At 35.6% G+C, this 12,311-nt stretch overlaps 1 protein-coding gene across 1 annotated transcript in view; it reads left to right on the top strand.

Annotated features, from left to right (window-relative positions):
* The window catches only part of PGM2L1 (phosphoglucomutase 2 like 1), a 55,725-nt gene extending 45,217 nt beyond the window's left edge, over positions 1 to 10,508 (top strand). Inside the window, exons 7-14 of the mRNA XM_008063995.1 lie at positions 237 to 426; positions 741 to 838; positions 1,745 to 1,925; positions 3,732 to 3,825; positions 4,357 to 4,486; positions 5,026 to 5,215; positions 7,962 to 8,095; positions 10,045 to 10,508. Of these exons, the coding sequence (XP_008062186.1) occupies positions 237 to 426; positions 741 to 838; positions 1,745 to 1,925; positions 3,732 to 3,825; positions 4,357 to 4,486; positions 5,026 to 5,215; positions 7,962 to 8,095; positions 10,045 to 10,147 (1,120 nt within the window). The 3' untranslated portion in view covers positions 10,148 to 10,508. The remainder of the gene's footprint in view (positions 1 to 236; positions 427 to 740; positions 839 to 1,744; positions 1,926 to 3,731; positions 3,826 to 4,356; positions 4,487 to 5,025; positions 5,216 to 7,961; positions 8,096 to 10,044) is intronic.
* Positions 10,509 to 12,311: the final 1,803 nt, after the last annotated feature.

Genomic DNA, 12,311 nt, shown 5'->3' with positions numbered 1-12,311 from the left:
CAGCATATGGAAGGCAGCTAACCAGGGCAGGAAGTTGAACCCCAAAGGGAAAATGCAGTTGAATTAAAAATATTTGGATCATTACGTTAATACCACATCATTTGCTTTTAATATCTTAGACCGCTGCTGAAGGATCTGATCACTTTAATCACTTTTTTCCAGAATTTGACTGTTTTTAATTATATCACAGTTAACAAGTTTCATAATATTAATTGAATGCTGCTTTTCCTTTACAGGGAGTTAAACTCAAAGACCACTTTGAAATTTGTGCATACATCTTTTCATGGGGTCGGACATGACTATGTGCAGTTGGCTTTCCAGGTGTTTGGTTTTAGGCCTCCAATTCCAGTACCAGAACAAAAAGATCCTGATCCAGAGTTTTCTACTGTTAAATGCCCAAATCCTGAAGAAGGAGAATCTGTGCTGGTATTTTAAAAAATATTTAAATTATTGTTCATTTATTAAGCAATCAGAATAGATAGAACTTACTGGCAATTCAAAGATTACTTACAAAAGCAGAAACCACTATAGTTTTCATATTTTAAAGCATATTGGAGCCATAGGTTGTGTTTTGTTTGAAATCTCTGTGGTGGATATCCTTACTTCTAAACTTAATTTAAATTTAGCTGTGCTATATGCTTTCAAAAATTCATATCATTAACGTAGTGCCTACAATTAGGAATGTTACCAATGAATTTAGGTTCTTCAGTACAATCTAACTTTTTGGGTCACTATTTCAGGAACTTTCTCTGAGACTGGCAGAGAAAGAAAACGCACGGATAGTGCTAGCTACAGATCCTGACGCAGACCGACTGGCAGTGGCAGAACTTCAAGAGAAGTAAATAGAATCTTCTCTTTGGTTAAGAGCTTGAACTTTGAAAAGCAATTTTTAAGTCTTACAGGCTCATTGAAAATAATGAAAAAATAAGAAAAAAACATGAACCTCCTGTAAGCCCACCATCCAGAAATAACTACCTAAGTTGATACTTGACATTTCCTTCTTATCTTTTTTCTACTCAAAAGTTTTTTGGTTTTATTTTTTATTATTATTATTTTCTTTATTAAAGATGTGGGGTGCAATTCAGGGTTAGGTATACAAATATTCATTATGTAGGTACCCTTGTTGATGAGGTGTGCCCCACCCCTCCGTAGTTTCCCACTACTGCCAATCCCCACCCCCCAGTTTCCCACAACTGCCAATCCCTTTCTTATTCTACTCAAATATTTTAAAATATGTTTGTTTTTATAAAATTGTGGCCAGACTGTATATAGTTTTTTATCTTGGGTATTTTCTACTTCAGTTGTACTATGAGCATTTTTTCCTGTCCTTATATATTGTTTGCAAGTATTCATTTTTAAAATGGCATAATATCCTAATAGATTGCTTTATCAATATGATCATTTCTTCATCTTGGTCCTCTGAGTTGCTATGTATTTATGCCATTATAATATGACAAATGTCCTTACACAGAAAGGCTTAAAAATCTCTCATCATTTTTTCTCATTCAATAGAAGAATAAAAGTAGCAATTTAATAATTTTCCCAAAGATATTACAACCATTCCTACCCTAAGGTCTCCCTGGTCAGTTAGAAAAGACATAGAAGTAAATGTTTTCTCAAAAATCCCATAAAATAGTTACTGGTTTTTTCTCTCTGAATGAAGGTAATTTGAAGGTCTTAGAATCAAGGCATTTTAATGAGAAGTTAGAAGGATCTTGACTTTGAATTTTCATTCTCTCTACAGTGGTCATTGGAAAGTATTCACGGGAAATGAGTTGGCAGCTTTGTTTGGGTGGTGGATGTTTGATTGCTGGAGGAAAAATAAACCAAGAAATGCTGATGTGAAGAACATTTATATGTTAGCCACCACAGTCTCTTCTAAAATTTTGAAGGCAATTGCATTTAAAGAAGGATTTCATTTTGAAGTAAGAATAGATAATTTCTGGGTGCTACTCTTCTAAACCTATTTCTACATGTTAAAAACATCTCCCCATAAACTAACTTTCATTGATGTCATTTGTAATTCCCCATTTTTTCTAATTCTGTTAATGCTTGTTTAATCTTTTTGATTGTTTAGACACCTCGAGCCAAATTCATTCAGTACTGTATGATGTGAATTTCTGGAACTAAGATAATATAGTCTTTAAAAATCATGGTAACACTTAATATTCCATACAACAACATCTGACTGTCAACCTGGGAAAATCTGGCTCCTAGTGACCTCATTAGATAGACTCAACTCCAGAAAATTGTATGTGTCATCAACCCCTTGTTTAGGCTCTTTAAGCAGGGTCTTAAGAAACTTTAAGCGGTCTTCTCAATTGCCAACTAAGACCCAATGATTCTACATCCAATAAATAAGTAGGGGCTCTCTATCAGCCCAGATCATTAACTTCTGAGACCCTCAGGCCATTAAGCTGACCATCTTTGCAGTTATTAGGACTAAATTGCTTTTCCTCTGCCAACTTTACCAAATATCAGTGAAAATGTCACCTCTGTGGGCATGGAAACTCCAAGAGGTAAGGAAAAAAAAAAAAGTCACCTCTGGGCATTTTTGTTGAGCCATACCATAGTAAAGCTACAGGTCTTAATACTAATTGACTGAGTAAAAAGCAAGTTGTTTCTGTCTTTATGAAATAGATTTCAATTTTAACACTTTCTAAAACACAAATATCTAACTAGAAGACATTGAAATTTATTCAGGCCTAAGAGTGAATTACAATATTAATTATTTCCTTGTTTCTGTCTATGGCAAGAAAAATGTATAATAAATACAAAAGAAAAAAAAGAATGTGATTCTAAAGACCACTATTATATATTTGTTTGCTTGTTTTTGTTGTTGTAGGGGAGGTTTTTTTTTTAATTTTTAAAATTTTTACTTTCTGGTAAGGAGGTAGAGGTGAATTAGGAAACTTGTTAGTAATGGTGAACTTTAGAATTAGTATATATCACATACGCTTCTGTTGACTAAAATAGTTCATGTTTTTAAGTGAACAGTAACTCATTAAATGAAAAGTCCTCAAATCTAATTACTAAAGAAGTACTTAATCTTCTGGTTTTATTTAGGCCATAGTGTAATGAGAAGGTACACTTGATTCAAGCATATGTTGTGATCATGTTAAAAGTAATTCATACTATAGTAAAATGATAGAACTTTAGGCCTGTGAGTTTCTTGAGACTAGGACCCACTGTTTTTCTTCAGAGCAGTTTTATGTCTACTAAAAAACTTTGTGGCCTTTGATTACTCAGGGAAACTAAATCCACTAACCTTCACAGGCACTCTCACATTAGTGGTTATAATACAGCTTGAGGAGTGGTTTCAGAGAAACAATATAATTGAATCCTGACTCCATCTCTTATGTCTTGGGCAAATTTACTCAACCTGGAGCCTCTGTTGCAGAACATTGTTGGTGAGTGTTAGAAAAGATAACGATGTTCAGCACCTGTTACAAGATTAGATGATCACAGGATATATATTTATTTATGTTATTTTGTGACTGTATGCATCACCACTTACAAATATTGGATTGTATTTGATATAAATTACCTACTACTATGCCTATAAATAGTAGGTCACCAGTAAGGGTAATGTCTACCACTATACAAATCTCTGTGGACCCAAGACCATATCAGAAGATCACTATACAAGTACTGCATTTAGTGGCAGGTTTTTCTCTAATATGTATTGATGAGGGAGTCTCTTAACTAGAGTTGCCTCCTCTGCATTTCAGGAAACATTACCAGGTTTTAAGTGGATTGGAAGTAGGATAAAAGACCTCCTGGAAAATGGGAAAGAAGTCCTTTTTGCATTTGAAGAGTCTATTGGTATGTAGTGAATATTAAAATCTTTGAAATTTGATTGAGATAATATTTTAAAATGTAGTTTAATTCTGTAGAGAAGAAGTTTTGTCTTGTTTTTATATTTTGAGTTGTAAAAGTTACAGAGAATTCAGAAATATGTAGATACATTTCTCATTTTTTAAAACAAGAACTAGCGTATCCCCTAAATGTATTTATTGGGTTGATGAGTTTCATCTGTTACTAGGCTTTTAAATTTACTGGTCCTTCCAAAGAAATGTAAAACTATTGAAGTTATAGGCTTAAGTTTCCCTCTTTTCTGGGCTCCGGTGATCCTTCCGCCTCAGCCTTCCAAGTAGCCAGAATTACAGGCATGTGCTACCATGCCCGGTGGATTTTTTGATTTATTGTAGAGATGAGGTCTTGCTGCCCAGGTGGGTCTCGAACCCGCGGGCTCAGGCAATCCACTCACCTCAGCTTCCCAAAGGCGCAGGATTACAGGCTGAGCCACCGAGCCCGGCTTTTCCCTCTTTTCTAAAGATGGATTTTAATCCTCAGGTTTTCTGTGTGGAACTTCGGTTTTGGATAAAGATGGGGTGAGTGCAGCTGTTGTTGTTGCTGAGATGGCATCTTACCTAGAAACCATGAATGTAACATTGAAACAACAACTGATAAAGGTTTATGAAAAGTAAGTTCTGCTATGAATTTTAAATGCTAGCTTTTTTTTTTTTTTTGGTCCTACCGTTAGTTTTCTAAATTTTTTTTTTTTTGAAGAATAGTCAGTCCTTCCCCCGCCTCCCCTTTAGAAACAGGGTCACTCTTGTACAGGCTAAAGTGCAGCGGTGCAGTCATGGCTCACCGTAACCTCAAACTCCTGGGTTCAAGTGATCTTAACCACCTCAGCCTCCTGAGTAGCTGGGACTACCAGCGTGTGCCACCACGCTAAACTAATTTTTATGTCTTGTAGCAACTAGGTGTTGCTATGTTGCCCAGGCTGGTCTCCAACTCCTGGGCTCAAGTAATTCTCCCTCCTTGGCTTCCCAAAGTGCTGGGATTACAGGCGTGAACTACCACACCTGGCTAGTCAATCCTATTTTCAAAAGTATTAAAATTGTGTGAATTAAGGACCACCACTTTCTACAAATACTATGATAAGCTTATCTTTAATATATACCTTTCTAGAGAGTTACCTGAAATCTGATTTTGGCACTTTAAATCTTTGTGCAGATATGGTTATCACATTTCAAAAACTTCATATTTCTTGTGTTATGACCCACTTACCATCAAAAGTATATTTGAAAGGCTTCGTAATTTTGATTCTCCAAAAGAATATCCAAAATTTTGTGGGACATTTGCTATATTACATGTTCGTGACATTACAACTGGATATGACAGCAGCCAGCCTAACAAGAAATCAGTAAGTACTTAGTTGCTTTTTCAAACAATTTAGAACATTTAATGCCTCGTGTCTCCAAAAAGTCAAGAGGTAGGACAGATTTCACATGAGGTTCAGTCCAGTTTCCTCATACTTACCAGTTTATTATGAAGGTTACAATTTTAGGAGCAGCCAGATGGAAGAGATGCATAGAACAAGGTACCTGCGGGGGTGGGTGGAGCCTGGAGCCCTGCCACCCTCCCAGCAAGTCCATGTGTTCCTTATCCTGGAAGCTCCTGTAAGTACCTATTTTTTAAAAAAACTTTTTAACAATTTTTAATAATTCATACTATAGTAAAATGACAGAACTTTAGACCTTTGAATTTCTTGAGACTAGGACCCACTGTTTTTCTCCAGCGCAGTTTTAAGTTCACTAACTGGTCTCTCTGACTCTGATCCAATCTTCATCCCACCCCAAATAATTATCTATACTACCCCAGGTGAAGTGTGGAGAGTGGAGGGGGACGGAATGAGACAGAAAGAGAGGAAATGTACAATGATGCTAAATAATGTTGAAAATAAAGTCCCAAAACCTATAATTCCATCTAATTTTAACTTCCCTTTCTGACCTTATTCCCTATACTTCCAGCCAAATAAAACAAATTATAGTTACTTGCAAACATACACTTTTAAAAAATGTCAACATTTTTGGCCAAGGAGTTTCCTCAGTTTACCTTTTTGTTCTACTGCTACAGAGTCATACCTCAGCCATTATTTAATATTTAAGGAAATGTCACCTGTTCCACATGACCTCCAGACCCTATAACCAGATATTTTCCTCCTGAGGTTTCCTTACACAGTGTGCCAGATATCTTCCTTTTATTTCAATTTTATGTTATCATTGTGTTATACATGGCAGGTCCATTTCTGATGCACCTTTGTGCCTCTTAAAGCTCCTGCCTATGTAGTAGGTACTTAACAAATATGTAAATGCCATAGATTGCGGATCATATTCATTTTGTTGTTATGCTGATTTTTATTAGCCTAAATTTCTATTCGTAATGTTCTGATGTTGTCTCAAGATTCTAGGGACATAACATGTTTTGGAAAATCTGCAGCTTCTTGTGTAGAATACTGCCCATATATTCCACTTTTGCATGTTTATCCAGTCAACAAATATTGATTTCCAGTTGTTGAGACTCTGTATATGTGCATGTGTGTGTCTATTTTTATCTCTTTGTAATTTACTTGAAGTGAAGAATCAAATCTTTTGCTGCTTTTTATTTCTCTAATGTTGCTGTGCTTAGAATGGCTTTGTGTAATGTGATACTCTTGTAAAAGTGTATGATATTCACTATTCAAGGTGCTTTTTCATCTCTTCTCTTCTGATTCTTATGATAATTTTGTGAGGCAGTAGTGTAGTTGTTGTTATCCCCAAGGTTACATAGTAAATGTCAAAGACTTCTTGAGTTCTCTCTTCGCTACATTTTAGATTGATGTTCATCTGTATGTTCATTTAGCAAACCCCTTCTGTGATACAGGCACAGGTACACTAAGGATACAACAGTGATAAAGTCACTGTTTCTGTGCTCAAGAAGGAGTTTAGTGGGGAAATGAACAAGTCAGCAGCAATTTAGAAAATGATAAGTGCTACCAGGGTATGGACAGGGTGTAATGGAAGAGATTTGGGGAGCTTATGGAAGACTTTCTAGGGACTGTTCTGAGCTGAGTTCTCAAGATGATTCAGAGTTACCCAGATGCAGAAGGAACAGAGGGTGTTTCAGGCCAAGGGAGCAGTAAGTGCAAGACCTGAAGGTGAAAAGGCATGTTCTCCTTCAGAGAGTCATAAGTAGCGTCTATAACTGGAGTATAGGGGAAGAAGAATAATGGCCTGTATGGTGAGTGAGTTACGAGGGACAAACTTCCAGGCAGGAAGATCAGTTAGTACACTGTCTAGGACAGGAGGAAGGCTCAGGACACTTGAGGGAAAGGACCACTGTCAACCCCTTTGTCATAGTACAGCCTTCAGAGTCCCCTTGAGTTACCTTGACAGACTGGACAAGGAAGAGTGCCAGTGTTAATCCACAGGTTCAAAGTCGGTAAAGCTTCACATATTTTAAAAATTTTTTATTAAAAATACAGTTTTTTCTGCACCCCTGTGCCTCTTCTAGGATAAACTTCTGTAATAAACTGTGAAAATGCTTTGCAAAGATAGAGGCAGCTTGGACTTTGGAGCAGATAGACCTGCCTTCCACTTCTTGTTCTTCCACTTAGCTGACTGCCTTGAGCAAGTGATTTACTCTTTTTGAGCCTCATCTGTAAAATGGCAGTAATACTCACTTCTTAGGATTATTGTTGAGGCCTGAAGATCACGTATGTAAGGTGTATAGCCCAATACCTGGACTATTAATACGGGTTCAGTAAATGGTATGTTAATGAATTATTATGTAGGTAATCTTCATTTGTATTTTTAAATTTTTTAATTGTGGCAAAAAAATAACATAAAAGTTACCATCTTAACCACTTGTAAATTTATAGTTTGGTAGTGTTCAGTATATTCATATTTCATGCAACAGATCTCTAGAACTTTTTCATCTTGCCAAATTGAAACTCTTTACCCATTAATCACCTCCCCATTCCTATCCACCAGCCCCAACAACCACCATATTATTTTCTGTTTCTATAAATTTGACTACTTTAGATACCTCATATAAGAGGAATGTATTTTACAATTCTTGAAAATGATAAAGATACCAAGTTATTAAGCTGGTGTTGTAATTTTGTGTAGGTGCTGCCTGTGAGTAAAAACAGCCAGATGATTACCTTTACTTTTCAAAATGGCTGTGTTGCTACCCTTCGGACAAGTGGGACAGAACCAAAGATAAAGTATTATGCAGAGATGTGCGCATCACCTGATCAGAGGTGAGAATTGATTTTTTTAGACATGTATATATTCATGTGTGTGCATGTGTATTTATTGAGATATAATTTACATATCGTACAGTTCACCCATTTAAAATGTGCAATTCAGTGGTTTTTATATATCACAGAGTTGTGCAACCATCACGGCAATCAATTTTAGAACAATATCATCACCCCCAAAAGAAGTCTCATACTCACTAGCAATTACTTCACATTTCCCTTCCTCACTCTCCCAAGTAACCACCAATCTACTGTCTTTCTCCATAGATTTGCTTCTTCTGAACATTTTATATAAATGGAATCATAGCATGTGGTCCTTTGCGAATGCCATCTTTTATTTAGCATGATGTTTTCTAAGTTCATCCACGAATCGTTCTAGTGTGAATCAGAACTTTATTCCTTTTTTAAAAAATGTGTTTTTTATGGCCCAATAATATTCCATTGTATGACTATACCACATTTTTAGTCCGTTCATCAGTTGCTGAACATTCTGGTTATTTATACTTTTTTGCTATTTTGAATAATATTGTTATGAACATTTGTGTATAAGATTTTGTGTGGGAAATCTGTTTTTATTTCTCTTGAGTATATATCTAAGAGTAGAATTGCTCAGTCATGAGGTGAGTCTATGTTTAACCTTTTGAATAATTTCCAGACTGTTTTCCAAAGCAGCTACATGTTTTGGGTATTGAATTTTTAAATTGTAGTGAATTTCTGTTCTTGGAAAGACTTTCTGAGCTTTAACTATTATATGATGAACATAAAGAAATTATCATCAAATAATTTGTGTTGATTGCCAAATATTAACTTTCTTTTTTTTTTGAGTTGGAGTCGCACTCCGTTGCCCAGGCTGGAGTGCAGTACCACACTCACAGCCACCCCAGTGTCGACCTGCTGGGCTCAAGCTATCCTTGCTCCTCAGCCTTCCAAGTAGCCAGAACTATAGGCGGCTCACTACCTTGCCTGGCTAATTTTTTGATTTATTGTAGAGATGAGGTCTCGCCAAATTGCCCAAGGTCTCGAACCCATGGGCTCAGGCAATCCCTTCACCTCGACTTCCCAAAGTGCTGAGATTGCAGGTTTGAGCCAAATACTAACTTTCTATGTCTAATATAATTTGGCATAATCTGCTCAGTTCATTTCCTTTTAAGAGGATAAATTGTGACTAAATTAATTTAATAAACATGTTCAAAGGTTATTTAGACTTATTAAAAGTAGCACCTTCTATAATATTGTCTTTGACCAATATATATTTGGGAAGGAGATTTTTTTGCAATTGCTTTCAGAGCCCAGCCAAGCTACATTATTGTCCAAATCTTTGCTTTTAAGGGTGGATTTTTATTTTCTTTGGGAAATAAAGCACCTTAAAGCCATTTAGTGCAGAGTTTAAAGTAAGCCAGATCAGGTAATGCTCTATTTGGTTAAAAATGAAGAAAAATTATGAAAATAATTAAAGCTGGTTTGTAGTGTAGCTTATAAAATGACTGTGAAGGTAGTTTAAATGAGGCTTTCCTAGAAATGTTCTAGGCATCAGCAGCTTCTCAGTGATGACTCTGAAGGACTTACTACTGGTAAGAGCATACTTATTTTTTAAACATTCATTGTTTTAGTCACACTTTCTGCTACCTGAAAGAGACATCATATCATCCTATGACATCTGTACTGAGAATGTTTCAAAGTATTTCAGGAAGTCATTTTATCTTAATAACTGGTATGTGTTCAGAGCTATTATACTGCCTGACCTTTAGATAGAACGAAACTCCTCCATTTACTGTATTTTATTTTATTTTTTGGTCTTGTTTTGTTTTAGCTGAGTGAATTTCTCTTTTGTTTACCAGTTGTTTAATCATTCCACCAGGTATATGCCATCTTAAAAAGCAAAAATAATTGAAACAAACTGTAAGGCTATAAAAATAAAGAATTTCAAAACTTTTAATCTTTTTCCTCAGTGACACTGCCTTACTGGAGGAAGAACTGAAGAAACTCATTGAAGCTCTAATTGAGAATTTTCTTCAGCCCAGTAAAAATGGACTGGTCTGGCGTTCTGTTTAAGGCTATACCAGTACGTCATGACTTTGACTTATGGGCATATGGAATAGAATAAGCAAGAACGCCAAGCACTGAACCTGTGTTAGCATTCTTTCTCTATTTCATCTGGCTGAGTATCATTTTCCTTTTCTTTTTTTTTGGTCAGCTGACTGAACAAACTGTATTAATTTTACACGTAATGGTTTGGAGGGAAATAATTCAAATGTTGTCATAATCTTGAACAAAAGTCATTACATTAAAAGTATTATAGTAACATATTGTTCTTCCTTTAACAGAAACATAACAATTCAAAAGTGAGTTTTCGTATTAAAGTGTGATTAAGCCTAGTTCTATATCTTGTAATTGTGTGTAGCATGGTAAAAGACAAAAAAAAAGACAGATAAATGTAATATAATTATAGGGTTAGTTAAAGAAATTAGTCCATAAAATTGACAAGAAAATGGTACTCTCCTAGATCGTTCTGGAAAAGTGTCATTGTTACATCACCGGTATTAATTTACAAATTAGAATATTTGGTGGCTCAGCCTGTAATCCCAGTACTTTGGGAGGCCGAGGTGAGTGGATTGCCTGAGCCCGCGGGTTCGAGACCCGCCTGGGCAACTTGCCGAGACCTCATCTCTACAATAAATCAAAAATTAGCCGGGTGTGGTAGCGCGCACCTGTAGTTCCAGCTAATTGGAAGGCTGAGGCAGAAGGATTGCCAGAGCCCAGCAGGTCGAGGCTGCAGTGGCCGGGAGTGGCCACTGCACTCCAGTCTGGGTGACAGAGTGAGACTCCAACTCAAAAAAAAAGAATATTTGAAATAGGATATTTAGCATGTCTAGTTTAGAACAAATATTGCGATATGTGGTTTCGGCACCTCTGTTTCAGGGGCCCTTGGTGCAGTGTAAATTTAACTGTATGTGTTTAAAATTCTAACGTTTACTGAACATAAAACAATAGTGGCAACACTTCTATTGGCTTTGTTTTTGTCAAATTTGTCAGTGCCTTCTCAGGGTCTGGTATGATCTGAAACAGTGTTTCTGCATTGAGTATAATTTAATCAGTCAATTTTCAGATAGTTAAGGAGTATCTTCCAAACTATATAGGTGCTTCCTCTATATCAAATGAGTTTGCTGACTTTAAGATCTTGTGAATATAAATAAAGATCTTAATAAAGCTGGCTTAAGGTAACTGTAGTTAAGAATCTTCATGCTAGAATTGTGTCAATTATCGGCCTTTCAGTAAAGAAAAAAATATGAACTGAGAAAGGATCTCTGAATTTATTTTGAAGTCAAATTCTTGAATAATATTTTTGTAAGTAGGTATAGTCATTTATCTGATGAAGTAATGCTAATTTTACTAAAAAATAAAACATCCAAATTCTAAGTATTATGACATACTAAAACTACATGTCTTAAAACAAAGGTCCACTTTATTTTAACATCTTGTTGGCTTCTGTATAATTTCTGATTGCATGAGTACTATTTATCTTTTTTTAATGTGGAAAAAAATTTTTTTAGAAAGTCACTTTTGGTTGATTCACAGTCCTCTGAAAAGATGTAATAGAGAAATGCTGTTAAATCTTCTTAAAGTGTATCCTGTCCTATGTAGTTTGCAGAATACACATGTGGTATAGTTAGGAGGTAACAATAACAAGGCCTTGCACATAAGTCATACTAAATAAATTGTCTATAAGAGATCGCACTGGAATAATAATATAAATTGGAACTGATTACAATGTTCATAAAATCATGGTTTGGTTTGTTACAGCTATTAGCTAACATTTGGTTGAGCTCATATAATCCAAACATAATCTTCAAATTATTGTATTGCCACTATTGTTCATTTGTTCCTTCCTAACTTTCTCTTAGCTGGATCTTGTATGACTGTAGATAATAGACAGCTAGCTAACTGTAGAACACCATTTTTCTGAATAAGTTTGTTTTCATAGGCTTTGCACTGGAGAAGAAATATGTAGAATTTTTTGTTTTATTTTTAAAAATATGTAAAACATTTTTGTTTTAAGTGCTTTTAAGAATGTAGATTGTAATTTAGGAAATGGTGTATATTCTACAAAGTAATATGAACAATGTATATATAAAAATGTATATTTGAGCCGGGCTCGGTGGCTTAGCCTGTAATCCCGCACCTTTGGGAGGCTGAGGTGAGTGGATTGCCTGAGCCT

The sequence above is a fragment of the Carlito syrichta genome, unplaced genomic scaffold (genome assembly GCF_000164805.1).
Source record: "Carlito syrichta isolate Samal-C Ts95f unplaced genomic scaffold, Tarsius_syrichta-2.0.1 Scaffold307176, whole genome shotgun sequence".
Classification (NCBI taxonomy): domain Eukaryota; kingdom Metazoa; phylum Chordata; class Mammalia; order Primates; family Tarsiidae; genus Carlito; species Carlito syrichta.
The sequence above is the reverse complement of the archived record's forward strand: the minus strand, read 5'-3'. Positions and strand labels throughout refer to the sequence as shown.